The 12622-nt window shown below is 39.7% G+C and overlaps 1 protein-coding gene across 1 annotated transcript; it reads right to left on the bottom strand.

Moving 5' to 3' along the window:
* Positions 1–269: 269 nt before the first annotated feature.
* Positions 270–11876, bottom strand: LOC102110837 (protein-glutamine gamma-glutamyltransferase E). Its single transcript, XM_005524695.3, has 13 exons — positions 11790–11876; positions 9881–10048; positions 9313–9546; positions 8664–8782; positions 8058–8186; positions 6747–6924; positions 6447–6582; positions 5477–5580; positions 4771–5016; positions 3533–3838; positions 2744–2901; positions 2399–2532; positions 270–655 (listed from the first exon to the last, which is right to left on the bottom strand). The coding sequence occupies exons 1-13, from the start codon at positions 11797–11799 to the stop codon at positions 508–510; spliced, it is 2070 nt and encodes a 689-aa protein (XP_005524752.1). The 5' UTR covers positions 11800–11876; the 3' UTR covers positions 270–507.
* Between the last annotated feature and the right edge of the window lie 746 nt (positions 11877–12622).

The raw sequence follows: 12622 nt of genomic DNA, 5'->3' as shown, positions 1-12622 counted from the left end.
GAACATTTCTTATGCCTCATTTGGTCACTGTGATTTACCAAAAAGAAAGAAAAGAAAAATAAAAGGAAAATGTCACGACAGAAGACAAAGCTAAGTGACATAAATTCTGCAAGTCATCCTCACTATGTTGTAGTATCACAGTCCCAGCAGGGAGAAACACTGCCTTGAAAGTCCACAGGATAAAACTTTCAATATGTAAAAATGAGTTAATGGCATCTGGAGCCAGGAGGAATTACAAAGAAAAACAGACGTAAGTCAGAGTCTCTAAGTAGAAGGTAAAATGTTCTTTTTAATAACATGGATACTCACAACAGTAAATGAACAATCAACCATTCCTCAGTTTATTAAAAATTACAACGTAAAATTGCAATGATATGATGTTGGTGACCCTTTATCAGAGGAAGTGAAGATTTGTTTTGCTGATTATCTCATTGTTTTCTATATAAGATTTCTTATCATATTTTTTTTCAGTTTATACACACAGACCACTTCTTGTATATCTTCATATTAGTTAATCACATTTACCATCTTAAAGGTCTTGATATCTACAAATTTATCACAGGAGAAATTAACAAGTAGATGTTTGGGACCCGCCTCAGAAGGGGTAAGTTTAAACTTGGTACTGGATTTCTCACTGGCTTTCAGTGGTGGTATGCTAAAATAAAAAGAAACAGGGAAAATATAAGTTGAAAACAGGCTTATGCATCATGTCTCAGTTTCTTCACTAATCATCTTCCACCTGGAATGAGAACTCTTATCACTTCCAAATAAGATGGACATGAAAACACCACACATGGTTATCTGATAAGTATTTAAAGACTCAAATCTATTCATTAAGGGCTCTCACAAATTCATTATGCAGTAACCCAGATAAGCCCACAAAGAGGGACATAATAATATGTGAGATAAGATTTCATGCAGAACAGAGGGTGTAAAACACATCACTGAATCATTACCAAAGAATAATCTGAGACCATGGAGGATGTTAATACCAGTTCTTGAAATAGAATGGATTATAACACCAAGAAAACCTCAGTGTTTACAGAGCAGGAAATTCTGAATGGAAGTTAAAATGCCTTACACATTTAGTGTGTTTTCTAACTCTTGGAAAGTTGTTAATGTTTTTCCCTTATCCTGACATATTGTCTTGTCTTGCCTGAGGATAAAATTGTGTAGGATAGACAACAAGAGATTGGTAAATTCCCTCAGGAGAAATTATAAATGATGGGATGAACCATTCCTAATTGCTCAAGTGCAAATGGCAATGTTAAATTGCTGTGTTTGTTTGTGTTTGTGTGTTCAGCTAAAGAGCATGTTCCTATATCCCTGGTATTTTCCAGAAATAATTGCATTTGTGAGGATATGTTGAAATTTTTGTATAATTTCTTGTTTGTACAAAATGAGGGACAGTCTGGAAATTTAATCTTTCTGTTTCAATTATGAAATACTGAAGGAAAAAGGGCAGAAAAAGATGTAAAATGGCCAAAGCAGATAACAGGAAACTGGGATCTATAGTAAAAAAAAAAAAAGTATTTTATTCCAGTCTTCTCAATCACTTTCTCAACATCATCAAATGGTTTCTTGACTCTCTCTATTAATCTCCTATTGTAATTACTTTGTAGAGCTCTGAAAGCAGAGCTTGAAAATTTGTGTGCCTGTAGCTCTCATTTTGGAAAAAGCTGCTTGTCATGGTAGCTGTTCTGTAAAACCTATCCTCCTCAAACTGTGATCTGCTGTGTCTGGAAAAGCTGAGCATGGAGCAGACCTGGGTTTGTGCCTTTCAGAGATCACAGCCTGTGTCTCAGCAGTATTAATTTTTTGTTCCTAAAGCTGAGACACTGCTGTATTTGCTTTTTACATGTATTTCTACCTGTTGCATATAAATACAATTTATTTACAATGCTGTGTGCCCAGATTGGCCCCTGCAGTCCATTTAATAAAGTGAAAAAATTATCCTGGTTGATATATGTTGTAATTTGGGTAGGATTGGACAGAAATAGTCGTGTATCCTATTGTTGGCCTTTGATCAGAACAAGAAGGTGCAACCCCTCTGGCCTATAGCAGGATAGACAGCCTCAGCAACAATTACAGCTTGGGTAAGCATGAATTTTTTTTCTGGAAGAGTGTGGTCCTGCTAGATAGGCAGGAAAACAAGTTCTGTCCAATTATGGCAGCAATTATTTGACCTCCCAAACCATGGAGCCAAAGCCCAGCCTAGATGAAGAGCTGGTTCATCACTTTGTGCTTTGTTCTGAGGTGTCACACTGAGTGGCCTCCCAAGTTACAGCAAGAAGACAATGATGTCTCATCCCTGAAACAGTTCAGTTCCAACTCATCCATGCCCACATTCCTGCTCATGTGTCTTTGACAGCAGAAGGGAGACATCTCTTGCACTCACCGTAACTCCAGGATTCCTTGGAGCAGGTCACTGCCCTCCACCTGCAGCACGCAGTCCTTCACCTCCGAATCGATAGGGTTGGTAAATGCCACTTCCACAACCACCTCTTTATTCACTTTTGCTTCACCAAGTACCTGTGCAAAGAAAATGCTTGTGAGGGCAGGTCCTCAGTGTTCTTTTCTCTCTGAGCCTCTTCAGGCATCAGAGGAGGAGATGTTATGAGAGGCTGTGATGACCCATGGCAGAATGTGAGCAGAACATTTCTTTCAGGGAAGAAAGTGCTCACAAAGAACTTACTTTCCCTTTTCTCTGCCACTGCAGTTAGTTACAGCAAAGGGAATTTACCTGTATGTCGATGGCAGGATTGTCCAGGGTGATGTTTCTTTTCACAAGCACTTGCATCCCATCTTTTACATGACATAAAGCTGTGACCTGGATTGTTTTGTCTGTAGTTAACTGCTGCTGGTATTCAGGATACTTTATCGTAATGGGAAATTGTTTTTCTGGAAGGAAAAAAAAAAAAGAACGTGGTACACACTTTTATAAGCCCACAGAGATTCATATCTAACATTAGTATTTTCTTTTTATGCTGTGATCAGGACTAGGAGGGCGTTCAGCCATCACTGCCAAAATTAATTCAGGCAAATCTATCAGTTTGCTTTAGATAGACAATGATTTCTTCAATGTTATCCCTCCTCCATTCACTGCCACTGTATTGCCTGGCTTGTTTTCCCCCCTATTGCTCTGAAAAATGCAGCAGCTGGAGCTTAAGGAGTTTACTGGTGCCTCTCCTGAAGTTAAATTACATATTAAGAAATGAATTCTTATTTCTACTTTTTGCTAATTACTTGAAGCCTAAGATTCATGCAAGACAGTATCAGTTGTAATTCAATGATCTTTCACCTCACATTGGAGATGCTGACATATCTCTTATCTCAGGTTCCTAATGGTAACATTTTCCAAAATGTGAAAAGCACTTGGGGACAAGACAGTGTAAAACATGCCTTTTTCTCAGCCTTTTCTATGTAGGGATTTAGGACTGCAGTTTGTTAGAGCTTTTTTCCCCAAGCTGACCTACCTCCAATGCCCATTTACTGATAAAACCATTATGATTAAAGGAATTTGAAAAATTACCTTCCTTCGGGGCCAGAGTAACAGATATGGAGTCCTTCCAGATCTCATTAACTGGTCTTCTGGTATACAGAGTACTCCATGCAGTCATATTTACATTTACAGCCTTAGCATCAGATTGTAAATTTTCAAGAACCAGAAGGAGGTTGAGATCTTTGCCAACTTCTAAAGAGCCAGTCACCTTCAATTTTCCTGAGATGTCAGGCTTCTGTTCAATTTCTTCTTGTTTTGGTGCTGTAGGATCAAATTTATCCCCAAGTCCTAGCTTCTTACGGGCTTTTTTAAAAATTTCTCTTTCTTTTGCAGAGCCTGTCAGGAAGAACCATGAAAATTATTCTCAACAGTTAACATGCATCTCTTATTTTTCATGGCTGCTAGAGACAAGCTAGCCAGGATGCAGTGTCTGTGCTTAGAGATAAACAGGCCCTCTGTTTTCCACAGCCATACTTCATTTTTTGGGTCTGCAGTCAGTAACATCACTGTCCTTCTAATAACATTTTTTTCTGACATAAAATCTTAAGTTTAAAGTTTCTCTTTTCCCATTTTTATCCCTTTTTATGTCTATAGCATTAATAAAGGTGAATTCTTATTTGCTAGCACAGAGAAAGCCCCAAATGTTGGGCCAGGCTGATGGCACTGTGTGGTGGGTTGAGCCTGGCAGGGAGCCAGCCATCCACCCAGCCCCTCACTGCCCTTTTCCAAAGGAGGGGAGAGAGCTCGTGGATTGAGGTAATGGATTGAGGTAATGACAGTTTAACAGGAGAAGAAGAGGCTGCTCATGAGCAAAGGAAAAAGAGAAATGTAACATGGGGACAATCAGACCCAAAGGACTGAGGAGGTGCTGTGCTCTTGCACCCTTTGAAAGAGTTGCTTTTCCTGGGCTTAAGTGCTGATTTAGCTCAGGTTTGTGCAACAGGCTTTTTGTCCTGCAGACAAATAACTGGGCTGTAGCCTAATTCTCACTAAGCAGAGGCAGACAGTGCATGCAGATGGAACAGTGAACACTTTGTTTGGAGATACTTGGACTTATTTATGTCCCACAAAGCAATTCCATATCAGAAAGGGCAAGACAGGTTTGGTTTTTTTACTCAGTACCTTTTCTCCCCTTTTCTGTAGGAATTGAATAAATGAAGTATAAATTCTGCTACTACTTTATAAATGCACTAAGAGATTCCTAACTGAAAATTTATATACTTTTGGGAATGAAGCAGCTATGGGATCAGAAGAACCAATGGTTTTACCTTCCTCATATTTATAATCACTGGTGACATCTACACGATCATCTCTACCAACTGCCTTTGTACTGATGGAGGCACCAATTTCTGTGGACTTGGAGAAAATCAAATTTTTCTTTCCAGTTGCAGAGTCATAATTCCAGTACATGCAGTCTGCATTCACTTCTGCAAACACAAATGGGCCGTCGTAGTCCAGATCTACTTCTCCTTCTTTGATGGCATGCCGTGAGGCAGGACCACACTGATAAATTCCTACGGCATCAAGGAAAAGGAATTTAGGCATCATCTTTGTCAGTAAGCACATTATTAGACAGGCATTTATCACTGACTCCTGAATTGCCCAGTGCTGCTGCCCCATTCAAGCCCTTTCATCCACATTAACCCTCATACACCAGTCATCAATGTATCTTTTGTTTATTCTGAAAGTACACTTGATTTATTTTATATTAGCCCTTAATTTTCAATAGCATTTGATACCTACATTGGAAATATAGGAATTGCTGTAAAAACTGTTCCTGGAATTCCTCTTTTTTTCTTAGCATCCACAGATCATCTGAAACTTCTCTAATGCAACCAATAAATGCTTTCTTCTGCAACTCTTTCTGAGCAGGTTAACAATTTGCTTTAACAATAATTTTACTTTTTTCATTCTCTCTAAAACTAACTGACTTTATAAATTTTCAACATTATTCCTGAAATAAAATTTGTGTACCTCCACTTTCTTCTTGGGGAGTTGCATCCAGAATTTGCCATCCACTGTATGAGGGCCCCAAGTCGTTGCGTGTAAACCAGCTTTCATTCCAGACATGGAAATTCCTGTGTGCAAGAAAGAACAAGGTAAGCTACTAGTATGTATTTGTGGATTCCTGTCCACCTCCTTTAATCAGCAATCTTAGTTACATGCATTAAATGCCTTTATTTGCACAGCTCTTATCTGAGACTCACCACTTCTACCCTGACCCTCACTGCATTAACTAGAAAGGTGCTGAAAATTCCATTGTGGAATAAATACAAATGTTCAAAGGCAGAAATCAAATTTTGAAGTTATACAAGATGCCTTGAGCCTATTCTTCTCCAAAAGCTTTGAGCCCATCCTTAGTTTTAGCTTTAGGTTTCCTGCAGTTATACATGTCATATGTAGATAGAATGGGTCCAGAACAAGAAGGGGAGCAAACAAGACCAAAACTGAGGGACTGCTTCTGCTCTTTGCTGAATGCAAGCTTGTTTGAACTGCATGTGATGCTTAATAGAGGCAGTAGTTAAATTACTTGCACTGCAACTGATGCACCTGCAAGAAAGCTGGTTCTGTTGAAATGTTACAGTTTAATATGAATGGGTTTTGAAGAATGGTTTCAAACTAGGTGAAGTCCCCACTGTTTGATACATCCAGTGCAGTATTGCAAATTTTCAGTCGTCTGTGGCATCATAACTGTAATTTTGCCTGCCCTGGCTTCAATTAGCTGTTGCAATTAGCGTCACAGTTCTTTGTTTAACTGAGAAAGATTGAAAACACCAAGTTTTGTAGTATTCTTTTGTAGTATTTTTAATTGATGCTTTCTGTGTGTGTAGTAGTTTATAAGGCAATTTTTAAGAAGATAAAGCATTTATCATTAGAATCTATGCTCTGCACTTGGAGAAACTATTGGCATTGATAAGTCCTAGTATTAAATATTGAGCCTTACCACACACTGTCAGCTCCCCTCTCCAAATGATTTCCGTCTGCATCATAAAACTCGTCCACACGCAGATTTCCATCTGCATCATGGGCAGAACTGAAGTTTGTAATTGTACGAGTGGGAATCCCCAGACATCTCAGCACTAAAGGGTGAAGAGAAACCACAGTCAGAAAGCAATATTTCATATTCACATGCAGGCTTCATATAGCATAGTAATGTCTTTAAAGGCTTCCATATAGGAAGTATTCTTAGTGCTTCTTTTAATAGGACCTGCAATGTCAGTCATGTGCATGACATAAAACATACCTGTAGTCAATACTGCTGCAAAAACCCAACATTGTCCATATTTAACAGGTTTGAATCCTGATTTCTTCCAGCTTTGCAAGATTTCACCACTTCCTGTCCAGCTGCTGGGATTTTTACCACCCTCATACTTTCCACTCCAGTTTCCTAGCACCACCCCTTGGTCATCATTGGCGTTGACCTGAGAAGATATTCACTAAATTTATGATGAGGCAAATTAAGAGTTTACAACCTGTCTGAAAGGGCCCTGGGAGTTATAGCAAATGCCATATATATATATGTATGTATGTATGTATGTATATATGTATATATATATATATATATATACATATATACATATACACATACATATACATATTTATTTATGGATTTAATTAATTATATATATTTATATTTACTTTTCTTTTTATATATATTTACACATATAATATATTTAATGTTTGTTTGTTTGTTTGTTTATGCCAACAGTCCTCTCTCATCAAAAAGGGAAAGTTCACAGTAGGCTGTGTAGTACACAGTAGTATTGGGGGAAGTGTGACCAGGAGGTTGAGAGAGCTTGTTAACCCCCTTTAACTATGCCTAGCAAGGCTGTGCCAGGAGTCCTGTCTCTAGTTTTGGGTCTCTCAGCTCAAGGGGATATTGAGACACTGAAGAGGACCTAGCAGGGACGGCTGCAAGATGCTCAGGGGTCCTGCACACACAATCTACAGGGAGAAGCTGAGATTCTAACCATTAAGAGATTAACCAGGCAGAACTGGCCTAGTTCTGCCTGGTTAAGGGGGATGAGGGGAATGTAAAACCAGTTTACACCCATCTGAATGTGTGTTCTAACTAACCTTTCTCTTTTATATACCAAGAGGCAACAGCAGAAAGCTGTAGCTTGGGAAAATCGTATTTGACATAAGAGACAAATTCCTCATTAGGAGGGTAGGGCAGCTCTGGACTGGTCACCCACAGAGACCACAAAACCTCCTTCCTCGGAGAGTTTCAAAGCAGCCTGGCAAATCCATGGCTGAGCTGATCTAGTAATTCCACTTCAAATGGGGGACTGGAGTAAACACCTCCAAGGAACTGGTCCCTCAATCACCCCTGTCCTATATTTTTAGTTTGACTACTGGATATCAAAGTGATAAGTGTCAGAACTATCACAGAGATAAATCTGGCAGGCCCAGATCAGATGACCATATAGGCCCATACCTCACCACCCATATTGTCTGGTACATACAGACAGAGGCCTAAAATTCTCTATGAAATGTCTTCATATTTACTTTCACTGACTACTTTTAAAGGATATTTTATGAACATGCTGCTTACCATTGCACTGAGAACACGGCCCAGGTACCTGGGGTCGTGTCTGTGAGACACATCCGTGACAGGATCCTGACGGTAGTATAAGCTTCGATCCATTATGGACAGGCAAATATTGAGGATATCTCCTTGAAACTGTGGTACAGAAATAAATCAGTGTTTTAAAAACACAGATTACTAAAAATCAGGATGCAGAGAGCCGTATTAGTATTGGATGAGGTTTTTAAACCACTGTTTGAAGAGCTGCAGAGCTCAGCCAGGCATCAACTATATAAAAATGCGGCCACAACAAACTCTGAAAATCAGAACTCACAGAGCTTTTCAAAACTTGGAATCTGTGGACTTGAGGCCTCTCAGCATTGCTACAGTACTTTACTAAGTTAAGGCTACATAGTCTTAGTAAAGATATTAATGTTTCTGCTGGCTGCTTTCCAAGGCAGAACAGGGACTAGTAAATTACAAATCCTCGTATTGATCAGTGAAACAGGGCTTGGCCAAGTGCTGATTGCAACACCAGAGCTCTGCTCTTCAGAGATGTATGCAATGAACTGGAAAAACCAAAGGACCCAGTTCATGCAGAAGCAATGTCTGGTGTTTCAGTGCTACATTTACCTGGCCGAAGTTCCATCCAAAGCTGCTGATATGATTTTTATTGCCTGCAAAAATGATGCCAAACTCTTCTAGCACATATTCCTCACACTCAGCCTTGTTAGGCATGAACACATCATCACCTGAAAAACCAAAACAGAGAGATGTACAAATACAGCAGGCAAAACAAAACAAAACCTCAGGAGCCTTGCTCTCCATCTATAAGGGTGCTTGCAGATATCCACCCTTTGCTGTTCTTGTTGCTATAAACAGATCGTGAAACTCAGGATCTTCTACAATTAGAGAAAGAGGTGGGAGGTGTCTGAATGAAGATGGAGGTATGACACTGCCAAATCTGTGAGAAAATGGTAAATATGACTCTTTTCTTGGTTCTACAGAGACCAGACACACACTTCTAAACTTGTGCAGAAGCTCTGTCAAAAGCAGAAGCTTATCTTTTAGAGCAGTGAGCTCTCCAGCATGTGCATGCTACAGAGCTGATTTTATGTACCAGAAGATCCTAAGAAACTGTTAGACACCTTTTTTTGGTCACTGATACATTATGTTGTCAATTTTCAGCTGCTATATTAAAGTATAGCTCAAATGGAGAAGGCAAATACTAATGAAGCTAAAAGCAACTTAGGTCTTTAGAGGAAATCTGTCATATTCATACCTGAAGACCAAGGGTTAAAAAGCAAAACGAAAGTGCCAAGACTTGCTGGAGAGGAGCTGCCACTTTGAACACCCAGCCTGTAGCGTCCAATGACAGCATTAGGTGGGCTGGAAATGGAGATGCTCACAGAGCTGGAGCTGCTGGACTGTAGAACTGCACTCCAGCCTTCCTTGCTCACTGTGCTGGAGATATCAAATGTGGCCAGGGTCTTGGTCGCTTTTGAGGGTTTTGGACCTTTCAAGAAAAACAAATAACATTTTTTTCCCAGGCTTGCTGAAACAGAGATTCAGAGATGCTGAAACAGAGCTGAAACATCAACAAACTCAGCAGGGATGTAACCCTCCCAACCCTCCCCTCAGGTGAATTTGTGCCATGTATTGGCAACTGAGGGAAGCTGTGGCTGCTGGCTGAGGTGGGAGTAATACAGCAAACACCTCACACAGTTTCATTGCTATGTGAATGAGCATGTTGGATCTGAGGTGTTCTCTTGCTGCTCTGCAGTGCATCTTGGGCCAGAAGAATGTCCTGAGGCAGAACTATTCTCTGTGAAAGAAGCTGGGGGCCATACCTGTTTCTGCAATGAATATTAAGTTTTGCTCAGGCCGTTCTGTTCCATTGAAGGTGATAGTGAAGGCCTGTCCTCTCCTCACAATCAGTTCTTCACTAGAGAATTTACTTGTGTGGTGTTCTCTTGCATTTTCTTTCAGATGCCAGTTGGTACTTGGCTGCGTTGCAGCTAGAAAAAATGAGAAGAGCAAAAATGCTTGAGGGTACATCCAAAGAGGAAGGAGCACAAACACACTCTGAAGAATTGCTTATTCCTTTCTACAGGTGACTGGTACCCACGTGAGACTTCCATCAAAATTAGAAATAATTTATGTATGAACATTTTTTTTCTTCAAGAGACTCCATCTTGCACAGGCTATTAGAGGTTATCTGCATAATTAAATATAGAAGCAGTAGTATATCCTGTACTAAAGAAAAATCAGAAAAGCATCTAAGAGGAGAGAATCCTGAGAGAATTGAATATCTGTGAGTTACCTGGATAAAAATCTAGCTGAACTCTATTAATTGTACCATTCTGAGATGGTGTCAGCCTAACAGAGGCACAGCCTTGCTGCCTCTGAATGAGAAATAAACCTGACTGAGCTGAGAAGCACTTGTGTATTTTTAGGCATGATGTGGTCTCTAGCCCCATGATGTGTCACACAGCTGCCACTGTTGGAAGCACCTAACAGGAACATGTTGATGGACACTGGACTGTCATTTGGCAGTGGAAGAGACGGGAGAATTGGAGAGAGAACACTCCTAAAATATGCTGTAGAATGCTCTTGCATGAGAACTAGGGCTTCAGTCAGTGGCCAGAGAATAAACATCCAAGATTGTTTTGGATCTGACAGCACTGGAGCCTATGGAGGGATTTCTAGTAGAAGATGGTTTGATGGTTTAAATGAAGTGCAGAATAACAGAAGAAAAAGATTTTTTTCCTTCCCCTGAGAAGAGGGAGAATAGGAAAGAGTAAGAGTGTGGTGCTTAGGAGTGGAAAATTGTTACCCTGTGCCATTATTGAGTAAAAATACCATCATCTTATGTTCAACCAGATTTCTTAATGTAAAGATTTTTTTCAGTATGATCTTAAATTTATCAAGTGCAGACAAGCCTTGAAATAACTATGTTGGTAGTTTAAGCTATGCAGTCACAGTCTAACAAATTCCAGAGGAATGTGGGTTTTTTTTACAGTATTGAGGTGAGAAGCACGAATCATTTTTTCAGGAACATTACCTACTATTAAAAAATAATCTTCAGAAACTTAGCAGTGAAGCATATCTATTGTAGAACAAGCTGAGGGCTTGGGGAGGTTTGCCTTTAGAACAGTAGGAGTTGGAAAAGCAACCTAAGACCCTTTATAATCATTATTAAACTGGTCTGATTGCTTATCTATAAATATTAGCATGTGAGCAAAATACCCACCACACCACAGCAACAAAGAAACCACCAAAACCCCCCCAGCCCCACAATTTTTGTATCCTCTCTGCCTTAACTTCAGGTTTCAGCCTTCTCTGCTCATTGTAGTCTTCCTCAGCCTTTGCAGTGATACAATCCCAGAGTTCTGCTTTGCTTCTTTCTCTTATGTCAGATCTGCCAGTCTGTCATTTGCACTTTTCTGACAACTCCAAATTGTTGCAGACTTTTGCTTCCTACTTGCAAAATACATTTTTATATCAGTTAATATGCCTGTACTGCTAAATCTCATTCTGATAAGCTTGCTTTTCCCATGCACAAAAGTGAAAAAATGCAGCTCCTATGAAAATCCTTCTCCTGACTTTCAACGGAAGAATTTTCTCTTACTTTTTTTCTTGGGTCAAAACTCCTTAGAGAAGTAGTGACCTCTCAGTGTCCATTACAGAGCTGAACTTGAAGTATGGATGCAAGAAAGCAACAAAGAGCATCACAGGGTGGGCTTTCCACTTTCTCACCTTGGCCCATATCTGATCAATGTGTCCTCTGTATGCAGCTTCTGAAGCTCCCTGTGAATGGCTTCCTGTACTTCTGCTGGTTCAAGGAATGACTGGTGCCTTTCACTTCTTTAAAGTCTATTTGCAAGATATTTCCTCTGGGGGTGGAGCTTGAGTAGCTGTCTTTGCCCCCACCCTTGACCTGACCAGTGGGCCTTGAGGATTCACTTTCATCCATTTTATTTCCTCTCTCAGTCCTCATGTCCTCATCTTCTTTCCTTGCAACTTAACATCTGAAGCTTGGACAATATTTATTCCTAACAGTCTGGCCACTTGTTAAGAGTTTCTTAATGTATTTAAAAGTTATAAGAGCTTCAGCATTTAGCTGCTTTTCTTTCAGTTGTAGTGCTAAAATTCTAGGAATAACTCCTCCTTGCAAAACACTATTTTTAATACTTCATATTTACAGAGATGTTTTCTTTAAATTGATTCCCTAAATCTGTTGTTTTGGAGCTGGTTGTTTTCCTCTCCCTGCATTGTAGTAATTGAAAAACAATGACCAAGTTATTGTCTCTGCCCCAGGTCCAATCAGGGCCAAATTTAAAGATCCAATTTTTCATTTATCACATAGTTGCTGTTTAACCCTGTTCAATAGACAAGCACTCCATGTCATATTTGCATTACACACTACAGTGACAACAGGTAAGTATATTTATGACTTGTGACAGAATATCTATCGCTGCTTTCAGCTGATGCTCTATTTTTTCATAAGACATCTCTGACTGTGCTACTGGCAAAGAAAATTTATGCCCAGAAACTTCCACTTAAGTTCAAGGAGACCGAATTGTGCTTAT

The sequence above is a fragment of the Pseudopodoces humilis genome, chromosome 19 (assembly GCF_049639895.1).
Source record: "Pseudopodoces humilis isolate 2021_Gansu_Grassland_sample_001 chromosome 19, ASM4963989v1, whole genome shotgun sequence".
In the NCBI taxonomy this organism is placed as follows: domain Eukaryota; kingdom Metazoa; phylum Chordata; class Aves; order Passeriformes; family Paridae; genus Pseudopodoces; species Pseudopodoces humilis.
The sequence above is the reverse complement of the archived record's forward strand: the minus strand, read 5'-3'. Positions and strand labels throughout refer to the sequence as shown.

Coding starts and splice junctions, on each gene's coding strand:
- LOC102110837 (XM_005524695.3), bottom strand. Junction 8,783..9,312: donor TTTTAACCCTTGGTCTTCAG/GTATGAATATGA, acceptor TTGGTTTTTCAG/GTGATGATGTGTTCATGCCT. Junction 6,583..6,746: donor TGCAGCAGTATTGACTACAG/GTATGTTTTATG, acceptor TTCACCCTTTAG/TGCTGAGATGTCTGGGGATT.